Source organism: Pectinophora gossypiella, chromosome 3 (genome assembly GCF_024362695.1).
Source record: "Pectinophora gossypiella chromosome 3, ilPecGoss1.1, whole genome shotgun sequence".
In the NCBI taxonomy this organism is placed as follows: Eukaryota; Metazoa; Arthropoda; class Insecta; order Lepidoptera; family Gelechiidae; genus Pectinophora; species Pectinophora gossypiella.
The window spans coordinates 12,882,329-12,895,761 of record NC_065406.1 but is presented as its reverse complement, the minus strand read 5'-3'; the positions used below and the strand labels follow the sequence as shown (position 1 = coordinate 12,895,761).

Genomic DNA, 13,433 nt, shown 5'->3' with positions numbered 1-13,433 from the left:
GTTAGTGACACCGTAACGAATAATTCCTACTACTTTATACTTGAATACTTGTTACTAAGAGGGACGATTCAGACCACGATTCCGAGTTGATATCAAGTGGAATTTCCTGGCGAAAAATTCATGAATACTTAAGTGACATTTTTAAATTATTTTCAGTTCCATACTTTTGCGACGGAAAATTTCAACGAATGAGCCCTCAAAGTTTTGGTTACGATGTCACTAACACCCTGCATAATATACTATCTATCATTATCCTTGGGTTCATTATGTTCGAAACTAGTCCAAACATCTCTACCTCGCAAGTCATGGCTTCCCTTACCCATGCAGAATTGATTAATTGAGGTGAGGCTTGTGCCCAGCACAGGAGAGGCAGTTTATATTAGGTTAGGTTTAAATTATTTTACCTCTGACGGCATTCACTAGTTGACCGAAGAAAAGGGGAATGCTAAGGACAAGGTAAACCTCTTCAATTGTAAAAATACTTTTGAACAGCATTCAATAATTACGTAATGATCACGTAGAAGAACATAGTAGTAGCACTAGTAATATTGCAGTAGTTTTAGGCGGATGAGACGTTCGTTATTTAAAAATTGACGATTCAAAGTATAACTATGTTACCTATGGAATAAAGATATTTTTGAATTTTGATTTTAAATTTGAATTTAGTAATTATTCAGTTTGAAAGCAGAATTTTGAATTTTCAATTGTTTACTTAAAATGTTGCTAGATTGTGGTTCATCGGATTGTTTCTTAAACGGAGAGCGCTGGTTTGAACCCTGATACTTGCACCAATAAGTTTTTAATTTTTTACTACCTATTACGTTGGTGTAACAGAAAGCTCGGTGAGGTGTAGGTACTTAGTTCATCTTACGATGGATGTACTTACACTACTGCCAATTTCTTACTTCTTGCCGGCTGTTGAAATTACTGTTAAAACCATATTTCTTCTAGTTTGCCTGAGACTGACAGAAATTGGATTTTGCTACTAGAAATTGGCCTTTGAACCGACATGATTTCATTCCACACTTGGAGTTCTGCCAGTTGACTCGAAGCTGGAATACCTTTGCATATCTAGCAGTTACTTCAATTCCTTATCTCCAAATTGATACTCCTCTGCGGAGTTTGCAAATGAACCATTCATTACATTTTGCTGGCACGAACGAAAATTATAGCCAAGGGAAAATCTATAATAGACTTTTTCATTTCTTTAGATTACTATTTTAATGAATTTGCATGTTCGTAAGGTGATCATTGTTTGCTGATAAATTTTTGGGACACTCCAGGCTGCCAGTGCAATTTTTAAGTACAAGGTCGCCGATTCGTTGCTTTTGAAGAATCGCGTAGCAGAACTGAATACCTGTGGTTAAAAACATTTTTAGCAAAAAAACGAGATAGCATCGAAAAAAACACTGTGCCTGCTTTAGTATTGCAGACTGAAATCATGGTGATTACTTGATTTTCTGAAAAATAATGATGATACTGTGATCACAGTCAATCCCGGCTACTATTTACTTAAGCAAGTCTGTAGTTGTTAAATCTGCCATGTCAGGGGCCTTTGGCGGTTCAATAGTAACCCTAATACCAAGGCTGATGAGATCTCATAACCGACACGACAAAATAAGCAAAAATCTCGGGTGTTTTTTGTTTTTTTTTTTTAAATTAACCGCTCTAATTTTCAACGCAGCCTAAACAAATTTGTATGTACATATATAAATAGAGACCAATCCAAACTTGTATATTAGCCTTCAATAATCACGGGAATCGCAAATATTTGTACCAATCACTTATGGACTTTTCAGCAGTATATTTGTGTTAATTTAACAATTACATTGATTTTAATATTTATTACAATCATTATTAAGTAACTGATAAAGATAATGAACGGCTGGTGAAGAACCATCTAGAAGCAAGACACATCCCAAAACACAAGAAAGCTAGATTGACTTGACAAGAAGTCCAAGTAAGAACCTCTGAAAAGAATTCAGGAAAAGCATTCTCAGCAGGAGTATTAAGAATCAGAAACTGTGTGAGCGCATAGGTACATATTAAATACGAAAAAAATACTCGTATTTCTATGTGATCAGATCAGACAAAGCATTTCTTCTCACCTCAAGGTCAAAGCGTTCGGCGCTGCCAGTGTCAGTTTCAGAGGCCTCAGCCTAGCCCTTCTGGTCTCGGCCGCTATACTCGGAGGGGTCTGCGTGGCCACATCCCTGCCCCTCTTGGACCCCCCAGAGCCTCCACCAGTCCCGCAGCCGTTCATGTAGCTGAGCTGAGGATGGGAGCCGCTCATACCGATCTTGTTTCGTTGAGGCCTGTCAAAAGAGAAAAGTTTAGAAACTAAAAATCGAGAACCCTTAATTAGGTTGAATTCATGTTTGGATAATAAATAATTGAAATCATGTACATAGTAGGTACAGTCAAAATATAAACTCTAGAGTTCATTTATTTTAAAATGTAACATGTATATTTATATTTGACGCAGAGCTGTGCAGAGATGAGCGGAGATGTGCAGGAATCGACCAATCAGCGTGAGGGAGAGAGTAACAGAGCGTGTTCATTTTTCGCTCTCTCGAACGCTGTGATTGGTCAAATCCGCACATCTCCGCTCAGCTCCGCGTCAATGGAAACGCAGCTTTAAACAGCTCCACCAACCCGTAGTGGAGCAGCGTAGTGGAATATGCTTCATAACCCCTCCGGTTGATCGTGGGGAGTCCCATGCCCAGGGGTTGGGCGTATATAGGTTGATTATATTATGTTATGGATCATATATAATTGATACCAGGAATTGTGCCACGTTAATAATAATAAATAGGCTGGTTCACACGTGTGACGTAAACATAGCTGGCAACGAGTGGGTGTATGATACACTCCTGCTCCCTTGGGGAAAACAGGACTGATGCCATGTTATGTAATGTTGTAAAACCCGTCCATGAAAAAATGCGCTCTGAAAATGACAAAACACGAGAATGTTGTATGTGTAGTATTCTGGATAGTCATAACCACAAGTTTCCTTCCGGCTAGGCAGTTAATGCCGTTTGAGGCAAAATTACAATAAGCCACGTCAAAAAAAAGAGTTGCCTTGACCCAAGACTTGCTTTACTTAACAATAGCTTTCCGCCCGCGAGATTTTCCTGAAATACGGCTATAAAATAAAATATAGGCTATATACATTGTATTAAGTTTACGCGGTTATTATCATAATTAAAACACATAACAACGGGTTCTTACCGCATATAAAGCAGGGATATAAGACTCCCGATATTTCGACACTGTTGCAAGTGCCATGATCACGAGATGCCTGATGAGATTGGAGTGGAGTAGGTAGATACATAATTTTATAATCAAATACATAAACAAGCGGCAAAGAAAGAGGGTAGACAGATATGTCTGCCCGTAGAAAATTATGAATCTACCTACTCCACTCCAATCTCATCAGTCATCCCGTGATAATGGCACTTGCAACAGTGTCGAAATATCGGGAGTCTCATATCCCTGCTTTAAATGCGGTGAGAACCCGTTGTTATATGTTTTAATTATATAGCCTATAGTTACTCAGGAATTATATTATTCCTGGTTTTCTACTGGTGAAAGAATTCTCAAAAGCGGTTTATTAGTTCTAGAGGTTGAACCATCGAGCATGCATGAAGATTTTAAAGAGTGTTAGGATCGTAGTAAGTGGGAGTCTGTGTTCTCAGCCTACCCCAGCAGGAAAAAGGATTTGATTTTTTTATCGCTAAAATTAGTGCAAGTTTATGCAGTGCTATCTGTTACTGTAGCGTTCACAATAAAATGTTTTCTTATTTCTAGTCCTTGCTCCAGATTTATATGCTGTGCTTTCCTGCAGCTGTTGAAAATGTGTTCTAACTTTTTCAACTTTTACTATCCTTTAAGCACATGTACTTATCATCGTCTATTTCATTTATTTGTGTTCTTTTTAGGGTTGTGTATCCTAAGAGGATAAACGGAACTTTAATAGAATCAATTTGTTGCCCGTTTGTCTTTCAAGACGCTGTTTAACGTGAGGTATTAAGTTGAAATTAACGTCTAATACTGATTTTTCTTTTGAGATACGGAATAGGAAATCGTGATGAAAATAATATATCTAGAAGCAATACGCATGAATACTATGATGAGAGTGGATTTAGCGAAAGTAGTGTGTCAGGATAGTAGTCGAATTTCGTGGTCTCTGCTTAACTCAACGGAAAGAAGGCATGACCTTGTATATATCAATGTATATAATGTATGTAAAATAACTAGAATATATACTTAGCAATGTCAAAGCTCATATTTCTACGAGACCCGACAAAGGATAATTGTCAAGAAGTAACTCAAAATAACTCGTTTGATGTCAAAGAGAAAAAGTCCTTCTAAAAGACCTACTGTACTTATATGCGACACTAAAATGGAATATTTATTTATTCATATTCGCTTGCGTAATGAACATACAAAAGAAATTGAAAATTTAATTTGGAATTTATAGCATAGCTTCATAGTAGATTTCTGGAAGTGTTTGGGCTAATAGACAACCTAGTTTCAAGCCATCTGAAAGCCTCCGACTCGTCTTTATGTCTTAATATACAGGGTGTTAGTGACATCGTAACAAATACTGAGGGGGATGATTCAGACCATGATTCTGAGTTGATATCAAGTGGATTTTTATTCATTAAAAGTGTTTTTTTTTTATTATTTTCCTTTCCATACTTTTGCGACGGAAAATTCTACTTGATATCAACTCAGAATCATGGCCTGAAACATCCCTCAAAGTTTTCGTTACGATGTCACTAACAGCCTGTGTAATAATAATAAACATACACACAGGTCAAATTAATACACTCCTTTTTATGTCGGATAAGTTTGAGGAACTCGGTGGCGCAGCGGTAAACGCGCTCGGGCTGCGATTGTTGAAGTTAAGCAACTTTCGCAAAGGCCGGTCATAGGATGGGTGACCACAAAAAAAAAGTTTTCATCTCGAGCTCCTTCGTGCTTCGGAAGGCACGTTAAACCGTTGGTCCCGGCTGCATTTGCAGTCGTCAATAACCATCAATCCGCACTGGACCCACGTGATGGTTTAGGCTGCCTGTCCATTGAAGCGGAGCGAGCTTGCGGAGCGGTGAAACGGATAAATATTAACCAATAGGATTGCATAAAAACTCCGCTCAGCTGCAGTGTACAGAGATTGGTTAATCCTATTGGTTAATATTTATCCCTTTCACCGCTCCGCAACCTCGCTCCGCTTACATGGACAGGTAGCCTTAAGGCCCGATCTCCCTATCCATCCATAGGGAAGGCCCGTGCCCCAGCAGTGGGGACATTAATGGGCTGATGATGATGATGATGATGAAGTTTGACAACAGGAATTACCTGGTAGTACTAGTAACCCTCCAGGTTAGCTGTCTGGCTACAGAGGTGCCGGGAGAGAGGTCTGGCGAACTCTTGGCTCCAGTTCTCCGGACTTGCAAGGGTCCATTGTCGAACCCACCGCATTGCCTGGCGAAGAAAATATCGTGATTAGTCATAATGAGCTTGGAATCAGCTTCATTTTCGATGCCATCATCATCTCAGCATTATCCCGTTTTTCACATAGTGCGCTTACCTCACCTAAAGACTTGACAGGTCCGGTTTTTACAGGAGCGACTGCCTAGGAAATCAGCGCCATAGTCTAGGCTATGGCATTATGTTGAGGTGGAACCGTTTCGGCATACATTCATAATTGTATTTTTTTGTTTTAATATGTGAAAACAACAAATATGTCGAATAAATATTTTTTTCTTTCTTCCTTTCTGTCTACTTCATTTTTGATGACGTCATAACAAATTCTGCCCTGATATGCTAAAAGACCCAAAAAAGCTACTTTTGGAAAGTGTAAGATAAATGGGGCACCCTTATGTATACATTTACTATACAAATTACACTATAACACAGCAATCGTAACGTCACTTTTGAAAAGCCTTTTTTTAAACATAATAGGGTAGTTTCCAACTAGTCAAATCAGTTACTTTTTACTAAACGTCAAAACACGAAATTACTATGGCATTTGTATAAAATAGCAACATAAAGCCCAATATTGAAGTTGTTCGTATACCGTGATAAGCAAACTTTAAGGACAAATTGGCACACGTACACAGTTATTACACACCTCATTTCTTAAATTCTGACAGGTGGTTTATACGTTAGGTTGGAATAGACGTGCATACACACATACATACATAGCGTCCACGCATAACCGCTTCCGCCGATTCGCTATAGTTGGGTAAAAATTATACACTCACTCACTACTTTCCTCAATACGCTACTATACGATAGCGATAACGCTATCGATCCACTAGGGTCGATTAATTCTTTCAAATATTTTTCCTCTCAGACGACGCTCTGAGCCGAGGTTCGCACCCAACTGGGCACCCTCAGGCCTGTTTTAAACGTTGTACCGGGTGAGATCCCTCAGCGCTCCCCATTTTTCCGGCCAAGTAATTAATGCCATTTGCGGCAAATCTAAAATTGCCCTGAATTGGTTACAACATTACAGGTTGATCACCCGACTATCCGAAAGTAGTTTTTAAACATATACTTTTTTAACGAATTGCTTCAATGTGGCATTTTAGCCCACCGAGCTCAGAAGCAATATTCTAAGGTCGTACGTTTAGCTTGCACCAAGCGCGCTATCTCAATATATAGAAGAAAAGCTGCATCGAAAGTGCAGATTCCTCGTAATACCAGCAGCCCATAAATAAAGATGAAACTAAATTGGATTAGGTTATTTCTGTCTTTATCGGCTCGTCTTCTTGCAATGTTTGTAACTTTCTAAATTTATTTATCTAATAATTACAATTAAAACTACTACCACTATTACTATTTAAAAGGGAAGCTACAAGGAAAGAGAGGAAGGGGAAGACCAAGAAGAGACATGGAACAAATCAGAACCAGAATCATTTATTCAACGTAATTATCATGGATAAACTTGTTGAAGGTCAATGTAACATTTTTGAATTTACGTTATTTCGCAAGGTGTTATGGCTGAGGAGAAGAAATGACAAGAAACTGCAACAGCAACACATCTTTTAAATCAATGAAGGTACATTACAAGTTATTTAATAACTAGAGGAACACATTCAATACCAGGCATTTTTATCATTTAGGTAATCATTAATCTTATAATAAGCTTTTTTACATAAATTAAAGAGAAGGCGAACGTCGTGTCTGGCCTTTGATAGACAAGAGTGGAGAATGCTAAAGAAACGTTTATTATATATGGACACCACAGTAACAAATATAAAACAAAACAAGGAATAACACACAGCTTACAATTAAAACACGCAATAAAAACTACTTACACAACACTACAAATAAATAAATAGACACTAAACATTAAGGCAAATTTGAAGTGAGTGAATGGACTGGCCAACAATGGTGGTGGTGTCCTTTATATAAGGGCCTCACTCATCATAAGCCGCGGCGCGAGCTACGACGCTGGTATTCTGTGGACCCTTGTGAGGCACGGAAATCGTATCTCCCACAAATAGAAAAGAGCGTGGCTCTTAAATTAATGATGATGAATAATTACAACTAAAAGTTACCATACACGCACATGCCCAACGCGGTAAGTGAGACAAATATAAATTTAAACTTATAATATGTATCGAAACAGAATAGGTTGAATTTATTGTGTGTTTTTAAGTAAACAGTAACCCCTAGTAAAAGCAGGAAAGAATGGGTTGGTCGATATGGTTATACGTATTTTTTTATTAAAAATATTTGTGTAAAACACTTCCGAAGTGCATAATCAGATTTGCACCAAATAGCTACAGCAAAACGGACCGTATCCACACTAATTGGCTACGTCAGATTTGGCCCAACTCGAAATCAATAAACTGTCATCTGCGTCTGTCGGTAAATGAATTGCTCTGCAGCTGGGCAAAATCGTGTATGGTGCTATGCGTACACAAATTCAAGCCTATGATCCTCATAGGGTGGGCAGAGCCACAAGTTATATGCGGGAAAGAGATCTGATCCTTTATGTGTAAGGTCTCTCTCACTTGTGCATTATAGTGACACCACGTTTACGCAACCAACAATATGTATCAGTTGTATAAGACTACGTCATCTGGTTGCGCAACCAATTTGTTCTCAGTAACCGAATTGCAATTGCTTATTTGTCGGACAACGCTCAGTGGGTAGGCCCGCTACAAGGTGGACCGACGATCTGGTGAAGGTCGCGGGACGCCGCTGGATGCGGGCAGCGCAGGACCGATCGTCGTGGAGATCCTTGGGGGAGGCCTATGCCCAGCAGTGGGCGTCGTACGGCTGATGATGATGATGAACCGAATTGCGAATGATTTCCCGCTGCCGGCGCAACCATCGTATCCTAGAGAGGCCCTTACAGTTTCATTTTCACGTGACTTGCTTGAGGGTTGCGTCGCATGGCTTTAACACGTTCACTGTCTATGAACCACATATGAGGCAATAATTTTGAAACTCATACGTGCATGTCCCATATGTGGGCCACATTTTTCCTGCCATAGTGTGTCTATGTACAGAAATTCCGATGTGTCTATCGAAAAATAACATTGCACGTGAGAGCTTGATGAGTAATTTCAGAAATCAGAAATCAGAATCAGAAATCAGAATCATTTATTCAACGTAATTATCATGGATAAACTTGTTGAAGGTCAATGTAACATTTTTGAATTTACGTCATTTCGCAAGGTGTTATGGCTGAGGAGAAGAAGAGACAAGAAACTGCAACAGCAACACATCTTTTAAAAACCAATGAGGATATACATTACAAGTTATTTAATAACTAGAGGAACACATTCAATACCAGACATTTTTATCATTTAGGTAGTCATTAATCTTATAATAAGCTTTTTTACATAAAGTAAGCTTCACGTGAGCTTTAAATTTATTTTCTGACAAATTTAAAATATTATCTGGTATTTTATTGTAAAAACGTATACATAACCCCAAAAAAGATGAATTTAATTTACTTAATCTAGAATTTTGAATAGCAATTTTATGTTTATTTCTTGTATTGTAAGTATGCCTTTCACAGTTTCTCGGAAGGAAAGATAAGTTTTTACGTACATACATAATGTTTTCATATATATTTTCAGTTACACAGCGAACGTGTTGACTACACCTCCTTCAATGTTTCAGCGAAGCATAATTAAAATTACACAATATCTCTCGTCTCCTTCGTACTAATGTGATCACCGTTAGTGCGAAAGAGATATGTGTTCTTTTTCGGTCTAAGTGATGTACAATATCTCTGAGCTGCTCTCATTCATATGTAAATAAAAAATGTTACGGTAAAATAAGTAAACTTGATCGGAAAAGAAAGCAAAGATAAGTAGACAACACAAAGTGTGGGTTGATAGGTGGATTACCAACCCCATCAACCCTGGTGTCAGGGTTATTAATGAACCGCCAAAGGTGAACATGATTCATGTAACGACTATATCAGTAAGGAGTAACCGGGACCAACATTAACGTGCCTTCACTACGACGTAATGTCCTAACCAAACTAGGGATCACAAAGTGATTTTTGTGATATGTCCCTACCGGGATTCGAACTCGGGGCCTCCGGATGGTGAGTCCAACGCTCAACCACTGGGCCACGGAGGCCGATATTTTCCCCCAAACAACAATTTTATGTAGACATCTATTCAGTTCTAGACAATCTATGGTTATTGAAAACTGAATGCTGATACACAGCGCATGTACAATTAACCGTAATATAATTATACCGTACAAGATTCAATACTGGACAATTACTGGGATTGTAAATCAGTATTAATGTAATATCCTTGACTTAGTCTCATCAATCAACACTGATAGTATTTCAGTAGGTCAGTGTTAACACACATACAGGGTGTTAGTGATACCGTGTCGAACATTGAAGGGGATTGAGTTCATTATTCTGAGTTAATATCAAGTGGAATAAATGATAACGTACGTTTCCTGCAAAAATATTCTTAAGTTTTACCTGGTTTTCTTAACAAAAATCACATTCTGATACTACTACTCTGATACTATAAGGCGAAGATATAATAGAATAAGGCATTTACAGGATAAACTTATTCTAAGGTGGGCAGTGAGACGTTCCGCTTACTATGGGTCTCGTGAGGAGGCTCGGTGTCGCTCAGCGGGCAATGGAGAGAGCTATGCTCGGTATTTCCCTGCTGGATCGAATCAGAAATGAGGAGATCCGCAGGAGAACTAAAGTCACCGACATAGCTCGGAGAATTGCAAAGCTGAAGTGGCAGTGGGCAGGACACATAGCGAGGAGAATCGATGGCCGCTGGGGCGGAAAGGTTCTAGAATGGCGACCACGTGTCGGACGACGCTCAGTGGGTAGGCCCGCTACAAGGTGGACCGACGATCTGGTGAAGGTCGCGGGAAGCCGCTGGATGCGGGCAGCGCAGGACCGATCGTCGTTGAGATCCTTGGGGGAGGCCCATGCCCAGCAGTGGGCGTCGTACGGCTGATGATGATGATGATGATGAAGGTGGGCAAAGGCGGCCTTATCGCTAAGAGCGACCTTTTCCAGACAACCATCGACAGAGGATATAGTACACTTGTACAGCTGCAGTGTAGCGCGCAAAAAAGTAAAATAAAATTAATTATACCTAAGATAATAGACACATTTTATATACAAATATATATAATATACACATACTACAAATATATACATATAAGAAAAAATAAAATAAAATATTAGTTGCAAGACGATGATGCAGTTGATGTTATGTTATGTTTGTAATAAATATTGATGAGATAAAAAGCATCTAGAAGACTTGAGTATTTTCCTTTGTCCGGTCAGGTAGTGTGGATACCATCCGAAGGAAATCTATAATGTTTAAGTGTTACAAGATTACAACGTCTTCAAACAAGGTGTACTTAGTAGGTTTTTTCTTTGACGTGACTTACCTATGGTATATTTGCCGCAGATGGCAGTAACTACTTGGTCGGACAAATAGGAACTGAGAGTTCCAACCCGTTACATAATTTAAGGCAACAGGCTTGAGGGTCTCCAGTTGGGTGCGAAGCTGAATAATACAAGAACGAAGAACATAGGTCAAGAAGGTGGCATAATTACCTAAACTTGATGTTAGCGTTGATGTAAACGCAGCTTTCACTGGCGTTAAAAAACAACGTTTATATATAACTAACCTAGTAAGTAAGTGCATTGTTACTAACAAATTATGGATGTATACGTATTATCCGAAATAAATTGTTTTGAATTGAATTGAATTGAATATACTTTTACCATATCTCACATAGTGAACGAGTGCCCTCTGCACCGCTTCCCAGGTGGCATAGCCGGGCTGCATTGTGTGACGGATGCGGCAGAGACTTGGTTAGGGGAGCTTAAAGCTGGATATTTAATTTTTGTCTGCCATACGCAATAGTAATTATATTATATCCTCTTAAGACCGAGATTTCCAGACACAATAGTTAAACAATGGGGTTTGGATTTATAAAGAACATTCGGTCTTAGGAGGATATAGGAACATCACAGTAACAAATAGAAGAAGCATCTCTTACGTTTTGTTTGCAATAAGTAGATAAATTTACGTTTTTATGTCCCTAATGGGATAGGTGTAGTAACAAGTATTCAGAAAACAACTTTAGATACGAAGGCCTTTGCTTATAATCCGGGCATTATTATGAATACGAAGTGAAATGTAAAATCCAATAAAATTTCGTTCAAGTAATATTAATTTTAGATTCCGAAATGTTATAATTTATGACATTTTAAATTATTACCCACAGACCGATTTTATTAATTACTTAACAATGAAGTGAAATTTCCGCCACGCTTAATTTGTATTTCCTATAAACGGGTAAGGATAATGCTTTCAGTACTAGAAATCTGTTGTCATATATTATCAATATCACCATTTCAAGAATATTTTGTCTGACCAAGGAGTAGGCACTAACCATGGAAGGCACCAATGAGCGTACGGCTTCGACCTCTATTTTATTATTACCTCTACATTGTCCCCGATTCCTGCAGACACTTCCTAATTTTATTTTAAGTTATACCCGTCACTTTCTTATCCGCCGAAAAGGAAAGGGACGGACGGTTGACAACTGTTTGTTTTAAAATGAATGAATAACCCGTGCGAATAAAATACACTCGCTATTACGCGACTTAAACTTAATTCTGTAGGGTTATTGGCCAATATAATAAATTTGGGAGGGCTTTTAATATTTCTGTCTAAAATTGACGTGTGTTCCATACATTTTATACCTGCCGATTATCCCTCCCTTTCCTTTCTACAGGAATCAGTACCATTATGTAAGAAGTTAATCGTATTTTGTCATTAAACGTTTTTTGTAAGTTTTTTTTTACATAAGTACATACATAAACTCAATCCCGTAACCGCTATTAGGGTGGGCAGAAATCAAAGACAACGTGCAACCACAAGATATAATGAACCTTATGATGATCAGCCTGCCGCCCATAACAGCTGTCCATAATGTTAGAAAGGACACAATCCCTCTATCATCACAACCGAGTGAGATGGGGCCGAGCTGACTAAAGAGCCTTTTAGTTAACAATTTTTCAGTTTCGTTAATTTTTTCTTTAATTTTTTTTATTTAAATCCAGGAACATTTTTCCATTAAGTAATAATTGTTTTTTTGTTGTTACACACAAGCCACGGAACGATGAATTTATCTCTTCAAGCGCTTGGGTTCTGTTAACACTAAAATGTAAATAGATTTTGGCTGGGCTCCAGCTGAGTTATCTGTTGTCCATAACATCGATCACTCGAGTGACTGGACTGACTGCAAAGTAGGCTTCGATTCACTTCCAAAAATAAATGTTTCAAATAACTGGCTTAGTGAAAAAATGACAGCCATTATGTTGAGCGGCGTGAGCATATTGTATGTAGGTAGGTAAGAACTGCCTTTGTTGTATACTGTTCGGTGTGTTACTGGCCATTGGATGATTTATGGTTGTATTATTTGAATCTGTATTTTAATTCATTTTCTTCTAGCTTCTTTTTTTAAATTCATTATAAATGTCGCGCTTAATTTGAATTTGGAATACTATGATTGTAACATTGTAATTGTATTTTTCAAGCATTCCGAGATAGTTTCAGCGCTATAATATGTTAGATTCTCTCGCTGTTATCGCAATGAAAAGTATACTGGTTTCTTCATTTGTTAGGCATCTATCTTGTGAGCGATCTCTTTATGATTTACACATCGGGATTACAAACATATTATTACAGTACTGATGACAATGCTGATGTCACTGAAACAATGATGACAATGAAATAGATAAAATCTACCACAAGTCACGTCAATAAAGTGTATATCTACACTTAGTTGGCAGTATTAAGGCCTCATCTCCATTAGGCGAATCTCTGCAACTGAAGGGCTGAATAGCAAACGTCGCTAAATGTAAACAGGCAAGCCCCATA

General features: G+C 38.3%; 1 protein-coding gene across 2 annotated transcripts in view; it reads right to left on the bottom strand.

Moving 5' to 3' along the window:
• The window catches only part of LOC126382085 (D(3) dopamine receptor), a 171,547-nt gene that overhangs the window by 39,215 nt on the left and 118,899 nt on the right, over nt 1–13,433 (bottom strand). For both annotated transcript variants that reach the window (XM_050031809.1, XM_050031810.1), the window contains exons 6-7: nt 5,365–5,490; nt 2,109–2,315 (exon numbers count right to left, since the gene is read on the bottom strand). In XM_050031809.1, coding sequence (XP_049887766.1) covers nt 2,109–2,315; nt 5,365–5,490 — 333 coding nt within the window. The remainder of the gene's footprint in view (nt 1–2,108; nt 2,316–5,364; nt 5,491–13,433) is intronic.